Source organism: Haplochromis burtoni, unplaced genomic scaffold (assembly GCF_018398535.1).
Source record: "Haplochromis burtoni strain Fernald_Lab_line unplaced genomic scaffold, NCSU_Asbu1 Contig_104, whole genome shotgun sequence".
Lineage (NCBI taxonomy): Eukaryota > Metazoa > Chordata > Actinopteri > Cichliformes > Cichlidae > Haplochromis > Haplochromis burtoni.
In genome coordinates, this window is record NW_024582465.1 from 21,402 (window position 1) to 40,706 (window position 19,305).

At 40.6% G+C, this 19,305-nt stretch overlaps 2 protein-coding genes across 5 annotated transcripts in view; one reads left to right on the plus strand and one right to left on the minus strand.

The window, feature by feature from the left end:
- Positions 1-762: 762 nt before the first annotated feature.
- tmem117 (transmembrane protein 117) overlaps positions 763-19,305 on the plus strand; it is a 48,323-nt gene continuing 29,780 nt past the window's right edge. For 2 of the 3 annotated variants that reach the window (XM_005927780.2, XM_042223167.1), the window contains exons 1-2: positions 763-1,170; positions 2,602-2,909. In XM_005927780.2, coding sequence (XP_005927842.1) covers positions 2,630-2,909 — 280 coding nt within the window. In that variant the 5' untranslated portion in view covers positions 763-1,170; positions 2,602-2,629. The other variant, XM_005927781.2, reaches the window with a different exon arrangement.
- LOC102305387 (P2Y purinoceptor 1-like) lies at positions 11,913-16,563 on the minus strand. Of its 2 annotated transcripts, none has more exons than XM_005927779.2 (2): positions 16,356-16,563; positions 11,913-14,495 (listed from the first exon to the last, which is right to left on the minus strand). In XM_005927779.2, the coding sequence occupies exons 1-2, from the start codon at positions 16,399-16,401 to the stop codon at positions 13,507-13,509; spliced, it is 1,035 nt and encodes a 344-aa protein (XP_005927841.1). In that variant the 5' UTR covers positions 16,402-16,563; the 3' UTR covers positions 11,913-13,506. The 2 variants fall into 2 exon arrangements, 1 of the variants encoding a protein (XP_005927841.1); XR_006054654.1 differs by lacking the exon at positions 16,356-16,563 and adding an exon at positions 14,595-14,945 and having other exon boundaries at positions 14,378-14,495.

Genomic DNA, 19,305 nt, shown 5'->3' on the forward strand with positions numbered 1-19,305 from the left:
TGTTTTTAAAAAGTAACTAAGTAACTAAGTAATTAATTACTTTTGAAAATAAGTAATCAGTAAAGTAACGGGATTACTTTTTGAGGAAGTAATCAGTAATTAGTTACTGATTACTTTTTTCAAGTAACTTGACCAACACTGACTGTGACTAAACAAATGAATGATCACTGGCAAATTGCACCTCGTTCCAGTGTCCAGGTAGGATAGACTATTCACCTGATATGATGAGTTTAGATAATGTGGATAATTTTATCGGATATTCTGGTTGAAGATGAAAGACCGTTGACACTCAACTCTTCAACATAAACCAGGACGATTACAGTCACTGTGGAAGTTTGTTTCTGGCACTGAAAAAAAAAGCTGGGTTCTCAAAGTTTTGAATTAATAATTCAAAATTTAAAGGAAATAACTCCAAATTTCGAGTTAGGTATCCCAAAGTTTTGAGTTAATAAGTTAAAGATTTGCGTTATTATCAAGTTATGGGTGACAGTTTTTTTTCAGAAGCGGAAAAAATCTTCCTCAGAAAAATCCTCATAGAAATCTGGTAGTTTCTAATGATGTTTAATGGGTTAAGTTCAAGTAACTTGAAAAATAAAGGAAAACAACATCTAATCCGTTAATACTAGAGGTTCGTCCTTGGCCTGTTGTGATACATATATTGGTATACTTATAGATTCCTCAAGTCTTACTTGTGTTATGGATGTCGGTATTATTTTATTTTGAAACACGTGAGCGGAAGTCGTGTATTTGTATTGGCTCTGACTTTGGCGCTAGTGAATCAACGTGTTGGCTACATTGCGTTGCACTGATGCTGCGCTTGCTGTGTGGATTCAGCCTCCTCCATCCTTGCTACAGCGGCGGTAGAAGCGTCCTACTTACTACCCAGAAACCGCACCTCACGGCGGGGACTCAGTGACGAAGCACCGCCCGCTTAATAGCCGCCCCGCCCGGCGTATGGACAGTCCGGCACAATGACAGAGGATTTGTGGGTGCCTCTGTCGTATACCAACAACAACAGGTCGCATGGATAATCCCACTTCAGCCCTGTCGTATCATCTCCTGTTTAGGATGATTAGAGCGCCGCTGCCGGCTTGATGTGGCCGGAGAGCAGAGCGGGAGCGGGGCTTCTCGTCCTGGACATCGACTGAGAGATAAAACGGCGTGGAGCAGGTGTGTAAAATCGTGTTTACTTTACCCACTGCACATCCACAAATGAGAAAAAGCGACGTGCATGCAGGTAACTTGCACGGATTTTGGCTGTCCCACATCTCACTCGGTGAACCCTAAATTCAGATAAGAAGGAACCAAAATGGTCAAGCTTGTTGTGATATCTCATAATTATATAAGGTCAGTGATGTGACATTTGGCGTCATTAGAAGGGAGATTGGTGCGATCACGCACTAATGCCCTGAACACGATAGTCCATTCAGAAATTGCCAGAAGTGCCTCAAATAGAGAGGCCATTTGGAGTATTTCCTGCAGCACTTAGACTGCTCTGCTCTGATCAGTGCAAATCTAATCTTTATGCTTTAGAGGGAGTTCAGGTCCCGAAACATCAGTTGAGCTCTTCATTACTCATCGTGGTTATCTAGGGTATAGCCCACCCACCCACCTTCAGATAAACTTATCCCGGCCCAGTTTGTTCTTTTTTGGGTGCTAAGTCCCACTTAACTCATGTTTTGGGACTCTCTGGTCACAAGTTGCTAGCCACAGAATGGGAGCAGGTCCCTGGTCACACTAAAAGTCTGCCTTCTCCTCCTGCTCCTCTTCCTCTAAATGCTTGCAGTTTGATAAAGAAAGCAAACTAAATCTGCATTTTACCTCATCAGCCTACTATCACCCAAGGTGGCAGCATCATGACAAGACAAACATGATGCCGGTGAAATTTAATAGCCAGGTCTATTTTTGAAGCCATTACATAATTCCTCCATGCCCTGTTTTAGGGAAGGTATGAAAGCAGGCAGAAGTTCAGCCCAGCAAAGTCAGACGGTTCAAAGAGGTAGAGAGCGATGGAGTAAAGAAAGAGTGGAGTTCATGGGTGAATAATGATTAAAAATACAGGAGGGACGGGGTGTCTGCAGGTTACTCATGCACTGCTTGGCTGGTGTTGCCGGGGAAAGCCTCACTGTAATGCTGGAACAGTTTTTTTTAAGAAGAGCGCAGAGCAGACGGGCTGAAAGAAGACAAGCCAGCGATTTATAGCTAATAGATATATAGTACTTCAAGAGTCCACCACTTCCAGGTATGACACGGGATTCACCGGCACAAGAGGACACTTGAGTGGATTGATCGTCCACTTTATGTTATTTTTCTCTCCTTTAAATTGATTACAGGATATAGGCTGTTTGCTAATTTACAGCTGAGTGATAATCTTAGGACTGATTGGAAACTCTGGTTTTGTGTTAAGAAATCTGTGTGCGTTATTGGAGGTGCTGCTCTATCTGAGCCGGGTCTGAATTGAGCATGATCCTAATCCATTATCTTTAGTGATATTCCAACCACTAATCTGTGTCTGAGGGGTGTGTTTGCTCTAATCTGCCTGGCTGGTAATGTAATCTGACTAAAAGAAGCACTTTCTCTCTCTCTCTCTCTGACTCCCAGGTGTAGTGTGGCTGGAGGGCTTAGCAAGATGGAAATAGATGCCCTTTTTCGCTACTATTTCCAGCACCCGTGGTCCCGTCTCATTGTGGCGTACCTCGTCACCTTTTTTAACTTCCTAATTTTCGCCGAGGACCCCATCTCTCACAGTCAGACAGAGGCCCATATGATTGTGGTGGGGAACTGTTTCTCTTTCCTCTTCAACAAGTACCCAGGCCTCGGGTGGAACATCCTGAAAGTAATTGGCTGGATACTGGCCATTATCACTGGCCTGTTAGCCGGGAAGTTTATATTTCACCGCCAGCTCTTTGGTAAGTCATGCACACAATAATGCAGTGGAATGTGCAGAGTAATGGCTTTTCTGTCTGAGGGAACTCCCCCCACCACCCCCATTGATGTTCTTGTTGTTGCTATTCATCGGGGAGAAGCACGTTTATACTCCTGCTCTGCTTTTTTTTTGTCAATGGGAACGTAATTAAAGAGAGTGTTAATTATTTTCTTTGTTGAAATCGCTGCTGATTCATCATTTCATTGCGGTAATTAGATGTACACTGAAATTCTATATGAGGACTTGCATTCCTTCAACAGATTTGTGACTAGAGGTGTTTAGAAATGTCTCAGTAGAAAAAGTGCAGATGGAAATAATATTAGAAGATTACCTCAGAGACTTAACGTTGGACTCACAAGCACACTCCTGTATTCATGGCAGACACCCAAGCAATAAACAAAATTTCCCTTATTTCTTCCTCTAATTATTCCAAAATATAAAATGAAGAGTGTCTGCTAAAGTTTGTGTATGCAGTGATCTTTTTGTATGTGTTTCTTTATACATTGCTGTGCAGTAGTCCTGAGCTTTCTCTCGTTTTAATGTATTTTTGCTGTTGCGGAGCCAGATGTTCTTGTAATGTTTTTTTTTAACCTGCTCTTGAGAAATATTTCTCCAGGCTTTCTGAAGGTCTGTGAAAGTTTTTCTTTGGACATTCGTTTGCTTTTTTATTTTAATTTTCAGTCCTCATAGCTGACCACTTTCAAATGCTTTTTGTTGTTGGTTTGTTAAGTGACTTAACAGGATGATTTATAGGTCAGTGTTATGTATTTACACATAACAGACAATTTAGCAACTTCTACATTTTAAACTGTATTTATTATGTGTTTATACTTTAATATTTATTTATTTTAGCTTGATAGGCATACAATTTATGTACCAATAAGGTGATTCCCAAAGAGATACTAGTCGAAAACCTGGTGTTGCATAAGCAAGCATGTTGTGCAATGTGCCCTTAAACATCTACAGTAGATCAACAGTATCTGAAGGCATTGTCCTTAAGAAACATAATAAAGTACCAGCAAAGACTTGACACAGAACCCGAGTGAAGCATTTCGCTGTTCAGTTGATCCGTCTGCTGTTCACTGAAGCCTCGTCAGAAGTGGTCTCAATGGTTGTGAAGACGTCTTTCTTAAGAAAGGGAAACGGGGAGAAAAAGGCTGAGGTGTGCCAGCTACACAAGAACTGAACTGTGAAAAAAGTGGCAATCGGTCTTAAAAAGTGATGAACTTAAAACTTTGAGATTTTAAAGCCTGAAGTATTTGGTTCAAATTGTCATCGATATGCATGGAAAAGATCAAGAGGGAGGTACAACAGTGAGTGTTCAGAGCCATCTGTAAAGCACGGTGGAGGCTCTGTCATGGTCTGGGACTGCATTTAAGCCAGTGGTGTTGGGGACATTGTGAATACAGAAGAGTATGATCTTTTTGATTCATCTTGCTGATTCATCTGAAAAGCATCTGATTGGTATCAGTTTCGTGTTTCAGGACACCAATGATCTCAAACACACTACCAAAGCAGTAATGTCATACGTGGACAGAAAAAAAAAAACACAGTGCGACACCATCAGTCATCGACTGGCTTTCCCACAGCCTGGGCCTCAGCATTATTGACGCAGTATAAGAACAGAACAGAAAGCAGCCAACACAGCTTTGACTGATCTTCAAAAATCCTGATGAACTATTCCTAAAGGCTACTTAAAGAAATGTCAAGAAAACTTGCTTAAGAGAGCTTACACTGTGTTGAAGAATACAGGTGGTCATATAGTAAAGACTTTCAATCATTTTACAATTTTTCCTTTTCTATATCATAGTTGTATGTATGTTTATATGTTTCAATAAATCACTTCCTCTATTTATCACTTCTCTAGGATAATACTGTACAATGAATTGAGGGGTGGATAGAGACTTTTGCACAGTGCTTTAGCACTTCGCTTTTAACATTCTTGCTAACAAGAGATGGTTGTAGTGAAATAATATTAACTGCAGCATGTCGTATTAACAAAAGTGCAATGAAAGCTTCCCAAAAAATGTTACACCAAACAGAACAATGGTGAGAGTGCGAGAGACTGAAGAAAGAGTAAGAACTTGACAGGAAAGCATCATCATCAGAGCTTTTTAGCTAAGTTTACAGTCAACTAAAATTTATTGTAAACAACCAAAGAGAAGCTGTTGGAGTAATCAGTGTGAAATGCCTCCAAACTGCTGGCGTTCAGCTGTTAGCCTCCTCCATGCTGTATTAGCTTTACCAGTAGCAGCTGGTGCACTGCTGTGTGGTATAGTAAACAGAGAGCAACATGGAAGTGAATTCAATAGATTAGCTTTATATATATCAGCAAATTGTCACAATATCCGATCCAGCCTTTTGAGTCAGGATAGGACTGATAACTGACCCAAATCAATTTTCTTTTTCCCCCCACAGATGCAGTAGTTGTTCTCAAAATCTGTATTCAGATTTTGATGTGTGATATCAGTAAAGTTCCCCGTTTAATAGAGCTGTTTTACTAGAACAGGGCTGTAGTTTTTCATGCCAGTCAAACTGTCTCAAGTGAAAGACTAAGGGTTTGTCACTGCAAGAAAGTTCAGATGGTGTCGGCATACGAATGCATTAACACTAATGAAGGCTTTGTTCAAATATGATAGACTATAATAGCAGAACTCTTTATGTTGTTACTTCGAACTGTGTTTTTCCTGCTGTGACAGGTTGAGAAGCTCTGCAGTGGAACATGTTAGTCAGCTCTCACACCTCTTTGATACATTTCCTCTTCTTTTTCACCAACCTGGCTTTTTTTTTTTCATCTGTTCGTATGACACTTGTATCACTCTGTTGCTCGCTCGGCTTCCTCCTAGTCACTCTCCTTTATAACGGCTGTGACTCCATTGTCATCCTCCCTTCACTTTTATGAACTGCGCAGTGCTTCCAGTTGAACTCACGCATTTCATTTCCTGCTCACTTCACAAGTCACTTAGTGCCGGATATTATTGGGCACCCTGGTTTATCTTCTTGGATGAACCGTTACCGACTATAATTAGACGGCACAGAGTGGTGGCGGGTGCTCGAAGTGATCATCTTCTCTGAACATAAATAGAAAACTGAGAATCCATGATGACATGACAGTTTCAGCAAATGCAGAGTCCTTCCTATAAGACGGGAAGTGGAGCAAGTGGGGAGTTATTAGATCTAGTAATAGCAAAATTGTCTCTTCACTTGCAATCACTGAATAAATTGGAGGGTTTTTATACTTAGAGTCTAATGTTTTTTTTTCTTTCTTTTGGGTCAGGACTCCATTACTAGACTGAGGAAAATAAAAAGGTAATTTGATATGATTTAAATAAATGTTTGTCTGAAATAGAACATGTAATATTTATTCATTGCAAAATATAAAATATCATATATAGTATATAATACATATAATAATTGCATTTTTAAAGCCTTAACAAAAGGCCTTAACATGATGCGTAAATTTACATATTTTGGATTTTCTGGGCTCATCTATCATTGGTGGGTATAAATCCCCATATCTAAATAAATGCAAGTTTTGTTATAGGAACTTGGGTTGCTGCAACTACTTCTTGATCAGCCACAGTGATGTGTTCACGGTGAAAAGATAAAAGAATGGATTTTCATTTGGTTTAAGATGATAAAACTAGCTAGCTTATTGCTCAGAGGTTCTAAATTATAGCTTAGTGTCACTGTGCGCTTGCGTGTATAGACCATCAACAATGTGGCAAATTAAACCCCTTTCAGACGTGTGTACTCACTAGGCTGTGAAATGAACACTGATCACTACAACCTCATACACACTTTCAGTACAACAAGTCTGAACTGCATGGAGTTGCATTAACGAATAGACACCCATCAAGAGTACTGACTAATTGACTCACATAGGCAATGCTTACATGTGTGAGACATGAGACTGTAGAGCACCTACCCAAGAAGTGGCACTTTAGTCCCTACTCTGATCATCACATTAGGGTTAAGATGAAATATTTCTTTCTTTGTTTTGTTTTTTTCACGGTTTCATTTTCATCTTCTGGGGTATTGCTTGTTGTTGTCTATCTCTCTCTCTCTATATACCGGTATATGTATCTATTGTACCAGTATCCAGTATTGGTTGACTTGAGGTGTTTTATGTTGTAAGGTAAAGACCCTGCATTATTACATATCACAAACCCTATGAGCAAGCACTTGGTGACAATGGGAAGGAAAAACTCCCTTTTAACAGGAAGAACACTCAGGCAGAACCAGGGGCTGCCATCTGCTGCGATCGGTGACAAAAGACATGCTGTGAGAGAGAGCCAGAGTTTAAAAGGAACTAATGATTAAATGCAAAAAAGGGTCCAGTGTCACCTGATGCAACCCTAACTATAAGCTTTATCAAAAAGGGAAAATTTAAGCCTAATCTTAAAAGTAGAGAGGGCGTCTGTCTCTGGAATCCAAACTGGGAGCTGGTCCCACAGTAGAGAGGCCTGATAGCTGAAGAGTCTTCCAGCCATTCACTTCTGTATGCAAAATCTCATGGCTTTTTCTTTCTTGTTTAATTTCTATTAATCTAAATATCAGTACAACAATTTCAATTTCAAAACATTGTAAAAAGGAGGTTTTAAAATTAATTGTAAATGTGTTCTTTAGGTCCATCTGCAGTACTTATATTGTCCACCAGATTAATAAAGGAAAAAATTTAAAGTGTCTATTCATCCTTCTATCTAACCACATGACCAGTTTGGTCGGGATTAGGAATGGAGGATAAAGTAAATTGTCCTGATTTTTGTTCATCTGCTTGGCTGTATTAAGAAAATCCTTGTGAGTTAGGGAAATACCCACTGACTCTCATCACCAGAAAGTGCCTTCACTTTAACAGACTGGCAAAGCCAGCGTGTTACATTTACTGGATGTAACGGAGGTTAAGTGTCAGACTGCTCCCCAAAACAGCAGATTTTAAAATGCCCGCTGCCATTTCATTACAGTCGGGTTAATCAATTTTATTCATTGTGCATTTGGCACTCCGAAAGCATTTTCAACGTTCATACAAGACTTCAGTCAGAAAATGTTTAGCAGGTCTAACTTCTTCATCGGAACGAAGTTGCTTTTTAAAAAGTAAGTTTTGTGATATTTTGTTCCCAAACTATTACATGTTTATACTACAGTATTTTCTTGGTCTGTGATTTTAGTTTGTTATTGGACGATTGCTAAGCAGCATGATGGCGTCACAATATGTCCTGCACAATCAGGTGGCTACAGGCAGCATGATGATGGAAAAGAATCTACAGGGGACTCGGGTGTATCTGTTTGCATACAAATAAATCCACTATATAACTATTTTCATAATTCACATAGTGCTCAAACTGGGATTTGTACATCATTTTAAAATCACATTGACACAAAATATTTTTCCAGTTCTGGAGTGTTGTGGAAGCTCCAGACTCTTGGTGTGTTACACCACCAGCAATTTGTCAGTTGCATGATTCATAATGGCAATGTACAGTAGGTGTGCATGTAGTTCAGTCAGTTTTATGTCAGGTTTTACACTAGGGCCCGGTGGATCTGTATCGGGGTCAATGCAATTGCATTAGCTCTAAGGTATGTAGGAGAGGAGTGCAGCTCATTCATAGCCAGGTGCAACTAATGCACTTCAACAAGCTTCTGAACAGATGGTTTGGACTTCTGTGTGCGGGCGTGTGTGTCTGTAAGTGTGAGAGAGCGGCGATATTTTGCAAGCACATGCACGGATGTGTGTTTGTGCGTGTGTCTGAGTGAGGCTGAGAGTTGGAGAGGCGAGATATGCCATGCACAACATTTCAGTGGAGCGGTTATGCAATCACAAACGCAGGTAGAGCATAAGAGAAGCACTACAGAAGCAGGCCCACAATAAAATCTATCATCCATTATAAGTCTGCCACACAGGCCCACATGGCCCACTTACTGCTCATCGTGATATCCCCCACTAACATTCTGCAGATATCAGTCTACTATCTCTTCTATCCTCTGATACGTAGGGAGCCAGTGGGAATGCTTCTGGGTAGGAACACAATCCATGCAAAGGTCTGAGCATCTTAAAAACAAAAAGCACTTTAGAGTGGCACACTGAAAGTTTTTTTGTTTTTTCCTGTATCCGCATTTAGAAGAGGGTGTCTTCTTGTTCCCTTGAACCAGAGCTAAAGTTCTGACATTGTTTGCAGTTTCATGCCTAACTTTATAGAAATGTGTCTCAGGCCTGGAAGCTGACATCGGTTTTGAAAGGTGACACATCCCCTGCATCATTTATAATTTATCATGGCCTAGAAAATGTTTTGCTGTGAATTGCACCCACAGCCTTCCTCTTTTTGTGCGGTATTTGTCACAATATATATATATATTATGTCCCCTCTCAGAAACTCAGTTTTTAATCCAGTTGCTGCATAACACTTTATTTGAACTAGTTTTCATTCGTGTTGCTATACGGGTTAGGCATGGGTGCACCGCAGTGTTTCCACAGTGAATAAACTCTCTTTGATGAGTGACTTGTGTGATTTTTAAGTTGACATTTGAGGCTCAAGGAACAACCTATCCTGCTCCATTCAGCCTCTCAAGGCTATGTTTGCTCTCTAATCGAGTGGGTGCTAGCCAATGACTTCTGGTCATTCAAGGCAAGACTGGCTGTCATTACACATTTGTATGAAATCTTGGGTCATACTGGGTTCTCTGGGTTTCATGTCAATGAGTTCCTAATGAAATAATTGTTAGAGCCAGACCCAGTGTTCCAAGTCTCAGTCACGCAAAGCCACGTAACTATATGGGTATAGCTATTATAAATGCCGATACCGATATATGGCTAAATTGCTAATATTAGCCTGTCAGTCGGGCTCTGATAAGTGTGTTACAGGTGAAATAATGTGAAGAAGGAAGATTGTTTTTAGAAAGTACAGCAAAAATTTAACATTAGAACACAATTAGTTTAGGTTAGTATAAATGCAGCCGTCTATTTTGTCAATTTTGACTTTGCAGAAAATGACACTGCCCATCTCTTTAATGCTGCCTCAGTGACCATATTAGCATAAAATATTCACCTATTTCTCTCTGAGGCTTTTGTGAATTCCAAAAGGCAAAGTGAAGGGTAATGTTAATTCATGTGGAGCACTGTCCTAACTGGATTAGATCCTACTTTGCATGTTATTACAGACACTTACATTCAATCAAGCTATGACTTCTCTTATCCACCTGAATGAGTCATTTAAGGCTCCAGATATTGTGAATAGTAAGTAATGTGAGAGTTGGCCTCCAATGGTCACAGACGTGTGTGTGTGTGTGTGTGTGTGTGTGTGTGTGTGTGTGTGTGTGTGTGTGTGTGTGAGAGAGAGACTGTGGGATGTGATGTTGGCTGCTCTGTTGCTGGAGTGCCTCTCATCCCCTTTTTCCTAGTCTTGATGATTGTAGCCTGCAGGATGCCATCTGGGTTCTGTCATGAGTTATTACTGTGGCAAGCAAAGGCTGACATGGCTTATGTACAGCAGTATGTAGCCGCAGGTCAAAGTGAACTGAGTCTGTGTAGGAGTCAATGTGTGGGTGGCAGGATAGGAGGCTCTGTGTGTTATATTTATATGTATGTAGCTATGCGATATTTTATTGCCCGTGCATTTGTCTCTTTGTTGCAGTCAGTTTCCCTGACTTCCCTGTCATTGTAAATTTAGGTGTGAACAAAAATAAATGTGCTACCTTAGGCTCCAGGAAAGGTTAAATGCACACAGGTTTTAAAGCTTGATCACCATCAGCACCTCTCTACGGAATGTTTTTTAGAATCATTGCTTTGGTTCAGTCTCACCATTTTCATGAGAAATTCAGTTAGCGTTTTCCTAGCTCTTGGACATAGCTAAGCGTGTGTCAGCTAAAAACGTAACACAAGTTATTTCCCCAGGATTCTGGCTCTTGCACCTCCTACTACATGACAAGCAGCAGGCGTAGTGGAGAAAAGGAAATCGTATTTGGAAGCGTACCTTTCCTTTATGAGATAATAACATAACCTTTTTGTTGGTTGTGAAGGGAAATTTGCCTTTTATCTTGTGTTGATATACAAACCTCAAAAATTATCTGGAATATCACATGAAACTACAGATCAAGAATTAAAAAATCAAAAACTGACAAGTAATTGAACAGCAGAGGGAGACAAAGACACAAAGAGCAAGCAAACAAAGGAAACCAGCCAAGAGGAAATTGCTTATTTACCTGAAATGCCATAAATAACAAAACTAGACTTCCACACTGCTTACTGGAACAGGTACAGTGGTACACTGGCCTAGTTGCCAGCTCTCTATGTCTCGGCTCTATTTGCTGCAGTCTCCCAGTGGAGGGAGTTCTTTTGTCACTTTCCCACCTCTGATTTATTATCCATATGCTTAGTTACAGAGGTGCTCAGCTCTGGGGACATTAGTAGCCGTAGCTGCTTCAACAAACACCCCCCACCCTGCCTCACAGTGTTGCCACAGCTTGGCAAATAAGCAATGTGATGAATGGGTTTGGTCCTGTTCACATGCTCAACTGCAGATAGAGAGGAAACTCAGGGTTTCTGTTCTGTTTTTTTGTTGTTGTTTTTTGTGTTCTGTTTTTTTACTCTTAGATCCCTAAGGGGGCAGGATTGTTCTGAGGTTTGGAATCAAAACAAGATGCAATAGTGCTGCATACTGAAACCTAAAATAGATGAAAGTGCATATGCATTATATGCAAACCCTCACAGTTTACAGTATAATGTGTATGAATAGATGACTTGAATACAGAGCAATGTTTGCAATACAAAGACTGTGCATTGTGTAGTTCAGGTATCAGTATGGATGGTACATTGTTGATGATGATCACATTTTCCATGGTAGCATCCACTCCTCTGCAATACAGTCAAAATATTTGAACTGGTATGGGCACCATAACTAACAAATAACAAGCGTCTAACAGGATTATATTTAATTCTGTTTTGACACAGGCTGAAGTCAGAACCTGAACGTCATATAGGGATTGTTAAAATCTTAAGGGTCGGGTGACATAGAGTGTGTTCGGAAACTGTTTGGCAACCACAAGCTGTCAGATCAGCTTTGATGCTCCTCTTTAATAGACTCTGATAGTCAGTGTGGGGTGAACATTTGATAAAGAACACAATTCACATGATTGTCATGCTATGAAAAGCATAGCAGGCTAAACATCCATTCAAAAATGAGTAAAGTTCCGATAAGCAGACATTTAAGGTCTTCGAACTTGACTGGTCTGATGTTTTAAATTAGTAGTGTATTATGCAGTGTGGACTCACAGACACTAATTTGTGCTTTGAGGTGTGAACGTACAGAAAAAAGATTGACGGAGACTGGATTTTTAAGATTGATACCAATATTTGGCCGATGTGTATATAATTTTTCTTTTCACGAAACATAAACAGATTTCGGTATTTTTTTGTTATGCGCAGTTACAGAGTTCTTACTATCATAATGTAATATGACAATGCAGTTTAAAAATAATCTTGTTTTATTGTCACAGCAAGTCGTGGATTACCTGTTTACACTCTGCCCACCTCTGCTCGGATCAGCTGGTTGTTGTGTTTGTGGCATTCCGTGTTGCCAACAGGGAAGTTGTGGCCAAATTCACCAATGTGGAAAACTTCCACATTGGTGAATTTGTTATATGAGTAAAAGACTCACTGCCACCAAAACAAGGAAACTGAAATACTTTAATGTAAAGCAACAAATAAAATCTGCTTAAAGTAAAGGAAAATTGAAAGACTTGGTCGTGGTATAATATCCTTAAGCCAGTGATTTAGACTTGGCACACTAGTAATATTAAGAAATTCTGTGGACACAAAATAGATTGTGCTATTAATTGCCAACGGTCTTGGAGGATGAGGTACTTAAAGAACCTTTTATTCAGGTCTTTGGAAAATAATTTGTCACCTGTATGACTCTCATACATTATATAAGCAAAACTCGAGCTTGTGTTATCAGTGAGTGTGACGTTAGCTGTGCACAGATTTTAATAGGCACAGCTTCAATGCACAAACAAGGATAAGACCACAGAAGATTTATTGATTAATCGGATTTATTTTCATCTTAACCAAATGTTTATGTAATATAGAATAGACAATAATGCAATCTTGCTGTGTTGTTGCATTGATCCCAGATGGTCAGTCACAGCACTATACTTTTTCATTCCTCTTACACAGTAGATTCAGTAGCAGACAGGCCAGGATAATTATACTATTATATCATATCTGCCACTGGCACTGTAGCAACAGGGAAGCTGGATTCTTGCTCTAGCACTTTTGTCCATTTGTGGAGGAGCTTATGGTGCGATGTAAAATGCGGATTGTTTGAACTGGAGATAGTGTGTTGACTATACATTGTTTTTAACACTTAGTGCTACTATACTACAGACCTGGTTGTTATGCTTTGTATCCTCTGGAGGCCATTAGGCCATAATTGCCACTAAGGTTGTTCTATATATTTTTGCCACTGGCTCTAAATGACTGGGTCTGCAAAGGAATGCATAGCGCCAACATTATCCTAGTGCCATGCCAGGACCTTATTTGAACCAAGGCAAGTTAAGGTAACTAGCCATAAACTGTCTCCAGCAAATCACTCAATTACCCCAATCCTCCTGCTGGCTCTGCAGCAGAACCTCCTGTATTGGCCTCTTTTCCATGCCAGGAACTTCCTCTGGAATTGTTCACCTGCCAGAATATACAGCACTGGGTCCAGGCAGCTGCTTACACTGCACATGGCTTCAGAAAACTCATAGCAAGCATAGAGTACATTGGTGTTGGAGGGGGTCACCAGGTTAGAAATCCTCATGAATACCATGGTGGTGGCCATAGTGTGGTAGGGCAGAAAGGAGACCACAAAGACGAGTATGGCGGCAGTAAGGAGATGTAGGGGCTTTCCTCTCGCTCGGTTGCTTTGACCTCTTGGGAGACGCCTCAAAACTCGAACCGTCATGGTGTAAAAAGCAAGCATGACAGTGAACGGCAGCAAGAAGCCTATTGTTGTTCTGATAATGATGGCTGTTCTGACATAGTAAAAAGGATCCTGGATCTGGTCCACACACACAGTGACATTTTCTGTGGGCTGAATAGAAAAAGTTAGAAATAAGTCAGGAATGGAGCTAAGGACGACCAGCACCCACACGCAGAAGGAGCACAGTTTGGCTTTACCCGCATTCCACCAACGAAGAGAACTGATCGGGTGCACTGTGCCAACGAAGCGGTCGAAACTGATTAGAGTCAGGAAGAGGATGCTTCCATATATGTTGATGTTGAAGAAGGACTTCTTGAACTGACAGAAGATCTGTATGTTTGTGATGTGGGGCCTCCTCAAGGTAATGTAGAGGGAGAAGGGCAGTGTGAGGATCCACCCCGAGTCACACAGAGTCAGGTTAAGCAGGAAAATGTTGCTGGAGCTTGAGGTTTTCCTAAAGCAGGTGTGGTTGATGAGCACTACTAGGTTTCCCAGCAGTCCCACCGGAACAGTGAAAGCAAAGAGCACCAGCACGATGTAGCAATACCAATAGCTGTCCTCAAAATGGTTGCAGAATTCTGTTGACTGGTTCAGGAACACAAGAAGCTCGTCTGGGATTTAAGGACAGGAAGTTGTTAGTTTTTACTACAGTAGTTTTGAATATGTGATTATAAAGGTTGGCTTAAACTAATGTGAGTGGTCAACATTACCATGAGGATAGTTGGATGTCTAATTTACCGAATGTAGCCTTAGAGCTGCTTTGTCTGTCATATGAATGTTTGGACATTTGAAGAGTAATTTGCTCTATTGCTGAGAAGTTGGTGACAAACTGGAAACTGCTCACACATCTGTTTGATGTGAAACTAGATCCAGCCCAAGTCTGATACATGTAAGCCTGCATTTGTGTTATAGGAAAAAAGTTGATTAATTAACAAGATACCATATTTTAATTTTGCATTGCAATAGGCTGCTTGGGTCATGATGCACTCTTCTTTACTTCTTTTCACTCTCTATTTATTTATAGACAGGGGTGCAGATAAGTGGTCCGCAGGTGCGCATGCGCTGTCAAAATAAAAGACGCGGACCAGATAAGAAGTTGCAACGCGCGTTTGCGTACATATAAAAGGCAGTGTTTTTGTCCGCTAGAGTGGGATTTTCACGGCATATTCTGCACCACATCTCTGTGCGTTCATCATTGGTTTGAAGCCAGCTCACCTCCTGCAACCACTTTTCCGAGAATACGCGCTTCTTTTGCGGTTCGGACTCCTTCTGACATTTCTTTGGAGGTAGAGGAACACCAAAGTAATTGCTTAAAGGAGCTTCTAAGACATCTTTAAGAGTTCTAAACAAATGTTTGTCCTCCTCCAGAAAATCTTATGTACGCAAATGTGCGTTGCAACTTCTTATCTGGTGCGCGTCTTTTATCTTGACAGCGCAGGCGCACCTGCGGACCGCTTATGTGCACCCCTGTTTATAGACCACTTTGCATTTAAAATGAGTTATTATTAATATCCGTCTCTATTCTACAGTGTGTTTTTGCATCAAACTGAATCTCATCTCATGAAATCGCATTTTGTGTGTTCACAAATGTAAAATTGTGGTTTTCCAGGTACAGCAGTGGGGTTCTTGAAATCTTCTTGTAGCCTTTGAAATCAATGTTAATGGTCAAGAAATGGTGTTGCCCCTCTTGCCTCATTCTAGCACTATATTTACACGGACACACTTTAATGTTTTATGTCATTCTTATTCTGCATCTTAAGACTGCATTCAAAATACTGCATTTTTGTATTCAATAGTTTTTTTTTTCCCCCCAAGTCAGATGTTTTCACTTGTTTCACTGACTCTGCTGAGCACTTAAAGTAAGATGTTTCCCCACTCTCTCTCAGGGCTCTCTGTATTTACACTACTGTCTCTATAATCTCTGAGCATCACCAGTGTGTCCAGGAAGTGAGTGCTTGATTGTCTGCTGTGAGCAATGAAACCTGAGGGGACTGTTGATCTGTTCCCTCCACCATGTCGGCCGATGTTTGCACTTAATCAGAGATCAAACATTCATTTTGCTCAGGTGAGCAGACCTTTAATAATTCACATCTTAGCACCCTCTGAAAGGGAGAACAGAAAAATGTCTGCTTTGGTTATTTAAAATGTGTAAATGACAGTGAAACATTCGTCACACTGGTATACTGTACATGTAAGCAATAAATTCTTTCCACAGCAGGAAGATTTGCATGTTTAATTTGAAAAACCAAAAAAAAAGGATTTGTTTCTCCTTCCAGAATCAAACTGGGAATCTTCTTTTGCACCTGAGTGCTTGAATTAAATTGCAGGACACTATATAAGTACTGCTCCATTTACCATTTACTAATTATGTCAACAACTACTTTTGACTCAGAAGCTTAATGTTAAGTTTTATAGGTTCATTTACAATAAACTAACTAATGAAAGTATTTGAAGTTGAGATTTGATCTTACCTTCTTTACTTGGTGCTGTACTGTCCCTTTTTAAGAGCTGTGTCATGATGGAGGGATCACATCTCAAGCTGGCTTCAATGCTTCACCACCAATTGTTTGTTTCCCATGCGACTGGAGCTATCGGTGCGCTGCTGCTTTATCTGTGCTGTGTGTGTGTGTCTGTGTATCTGTACATCCGCACAACACAACAAAAAGAGGATTAAACAGAAGTACTGTTTAAATATCAGGCGTAATTGCTTGTCCACGTGTGCCAGTGGATGATTGATTGCTGACTTCTGTTAATGTTTACTGTCTGTGTGACCTGTGAGTGGATTATGATTTTGTAACCCGAGCACTTCCCCGAAATATCAAATAGAGGTGGAGACTGGAGACCATAAAGACAGAGAGGACCCTGCAGACACAGATTTAGCATTTAATAGAAATGACTTAGGAAGGAAACTGTCAGATGATGGCTAATAGTAGATGATGCCGCCTATTTGTAATGAAAAATAAAGCACAAAATACTGGTGTAATGTTTTATGTCCCAAAGATTCTGCCATATTTTACGCTTTATTAAATATACCTTGGTAAACGTGCTATGAAGACGGTTATGTGCAGTGTCAAATTGTTGCCAGTAGATGGAGACAGAGCTGCATCATTGATTTAGATAGAAACGACTTGAGGGAATTTGGGCACTTTAGTAACAGTTTCAGAAGAACGACACTATAAACGTAACGGGGATCAGAATGTAATGTCTGTGTGTTTGCACTGTGATTTACAGACATGCAAAGTGTCCCCGTTTCTCTCTGTCTATCTTTTTTTTCTTTAGTTAATCTTGTGTTTATGTGTGTGGCTTTCTTGTCCATGTGTGGTGGTGTTGTTGTTGTTGTTGTTGTTGTTGTTGTCCCCAGCCGGGCCGAGCCTTGCAGTAGACATTGCTCATGAATCACGCCTTATCGGGATCCTCCACGGTGGGGAGTTGCAGTGACTCAAAAGGCTTGGCTGAATAGCCTTGAATCACCCCCGAGTTCAATCCTGCCCATACAGGCAATGAGAGGACCCCGTGTTCGATGGCTCAGCGCGCTGCTTTAAAAGTCAGATGTGCCGATGCGCACTGTGCATCTACATCTAAGCGAGGACTCAGTGGCACCGGAGGCAATTAAGTTCACCCATGCAAGTCAATTCAATTATGCAACTGTGATGAGCCCTGAAATACCACAGACAAAAAGACGTATGGTGTGGCCTCACACCAGGCCACTTTGCTTTTGCTTCAACCGCTCCCTCACACCCCTCAAAAATTGAGGAGGAATAATGTTATCAGGAGAACTTTCAGCTTTCTATTCTCTGCAGTACTTGCAATCAATAATCAAAGCTTTTACTAATCCAGCAAGATAATTATAAATATGTATATTTTTTTTACATATCAAATTCATTTTCTGCAGGATTTTCATTCATTATAACCTCACTTTTTTTCTTTTTCTCCTTATCTCAGCGCCCCTTCCACTCCTTAGGAATGTCAACCTCTTGGTTGTTTTTTTTTATGCGCACAGTGGAAAAAACTGACAGTGAGCAAGCAGAGATCGAACAGCATGTAAAACTATTCAAGAGTAAACCAGCCAGGCTGTAATGGGAAAATAAATGGAGCATTCTGCTTTGCTGTCTCTCTCTGGCTGTGTTTGTGTGTGCGCGCTTGTGAACACAAACACAATGAGCTCTTCGGGGAGCTGTAACTCAAAGGGACGCTGACTGAGCTCGAGGAGAGGAAAACAAAGAGTTGTTCCTGGGAAGATGGCCGCTTCTGGCACTGGATCACAGCTCACAGAGATGAAGCAGAGACTGTGCGTGTGTGTGTGTGTGTGTGTGCGTGTGTGTGTGTGTTGGCACATACTGTTATAAACAGTGGAAATGGACTACTATAGCCAAGCTTACTCATCCAGGATTCCTTAATTAAGACTCAGCAGAGTTACCTTGAAGCAGCTGATGGTTGGGGACACTGACTGTCAGATGCTTTGAAGTTTTCTTGGAATTGCTGTTTAATTTAAAGGGGCACTTCACAATTTTTTAAATATTTAATTCAGCTTCCTCGTGATGGCAGCTGCTACTTAGTTTGGTTGTATAAGAGCTCCTGCAACTTTGGGTGGAGCTCAGAAAGTTAATCAGATGACGGTCTAGTAATGTCATCGGTATGTCACAACTTGGCTCCCTGTAAAAGATGGACACAGCTGCTGTGACGCCACCCATTGGTTTCTGAAGTTTTTTAATCCCAGAAGCGTGTCCTGTCGCCATCTAGGTTGCAAAAAAGATCTAGGTGATGGGATGTGAGCAGGTCTGACATCGAAAACCTCAATCGTTGGTTTGTGGCTTGTGACTTGCTAATGACAATCACAAGTTGTTAGCTTTTAGAGGATGGTTTCACACCAGTGATAATCCTCCACTTTGAAACATAGCAGGGACAGATTTATAAAATAGACTTAATTTTTTATTCAGTGTAACCCAAAAACTAGTGACTGAGCACTGAACTCATTATAAAAGTGTTTACAGAGTTCAAGTCAGAAAGCTGTTTCCTCAGAGGCTTGTATAGGACTGCAAGTCTTTTTGCAACCACAGGTATCGCCATCTAGTGGCCTGCAGATGAAGTGCAGATGTAAGGCACTTTTGCATTGACCTGAAAGCTGGATCCATGTTTTATATGCCTGTGGTCTAACTGTTTGTAACAGAAAATCAATGTTCAGTCAGTGTGCTAAACTGTGTTTTGTTTAGTTTTTTTTTTTTTTTTTAATAGACATTCTTCACGGATCTCTCACATCACCTGCATTGTAATACAGTTATTTGTTAACTGGGTTTATTTTACTTGCATTGTAAGTGAAAGGGACAGAAGTAACAGGATATGTTTACTTTTCTGTCAAATAAGGCAACACACACTGATGTATTTGACTTTGTGGGGATTAATTGTGTTTTTGTGCTCAGTCAC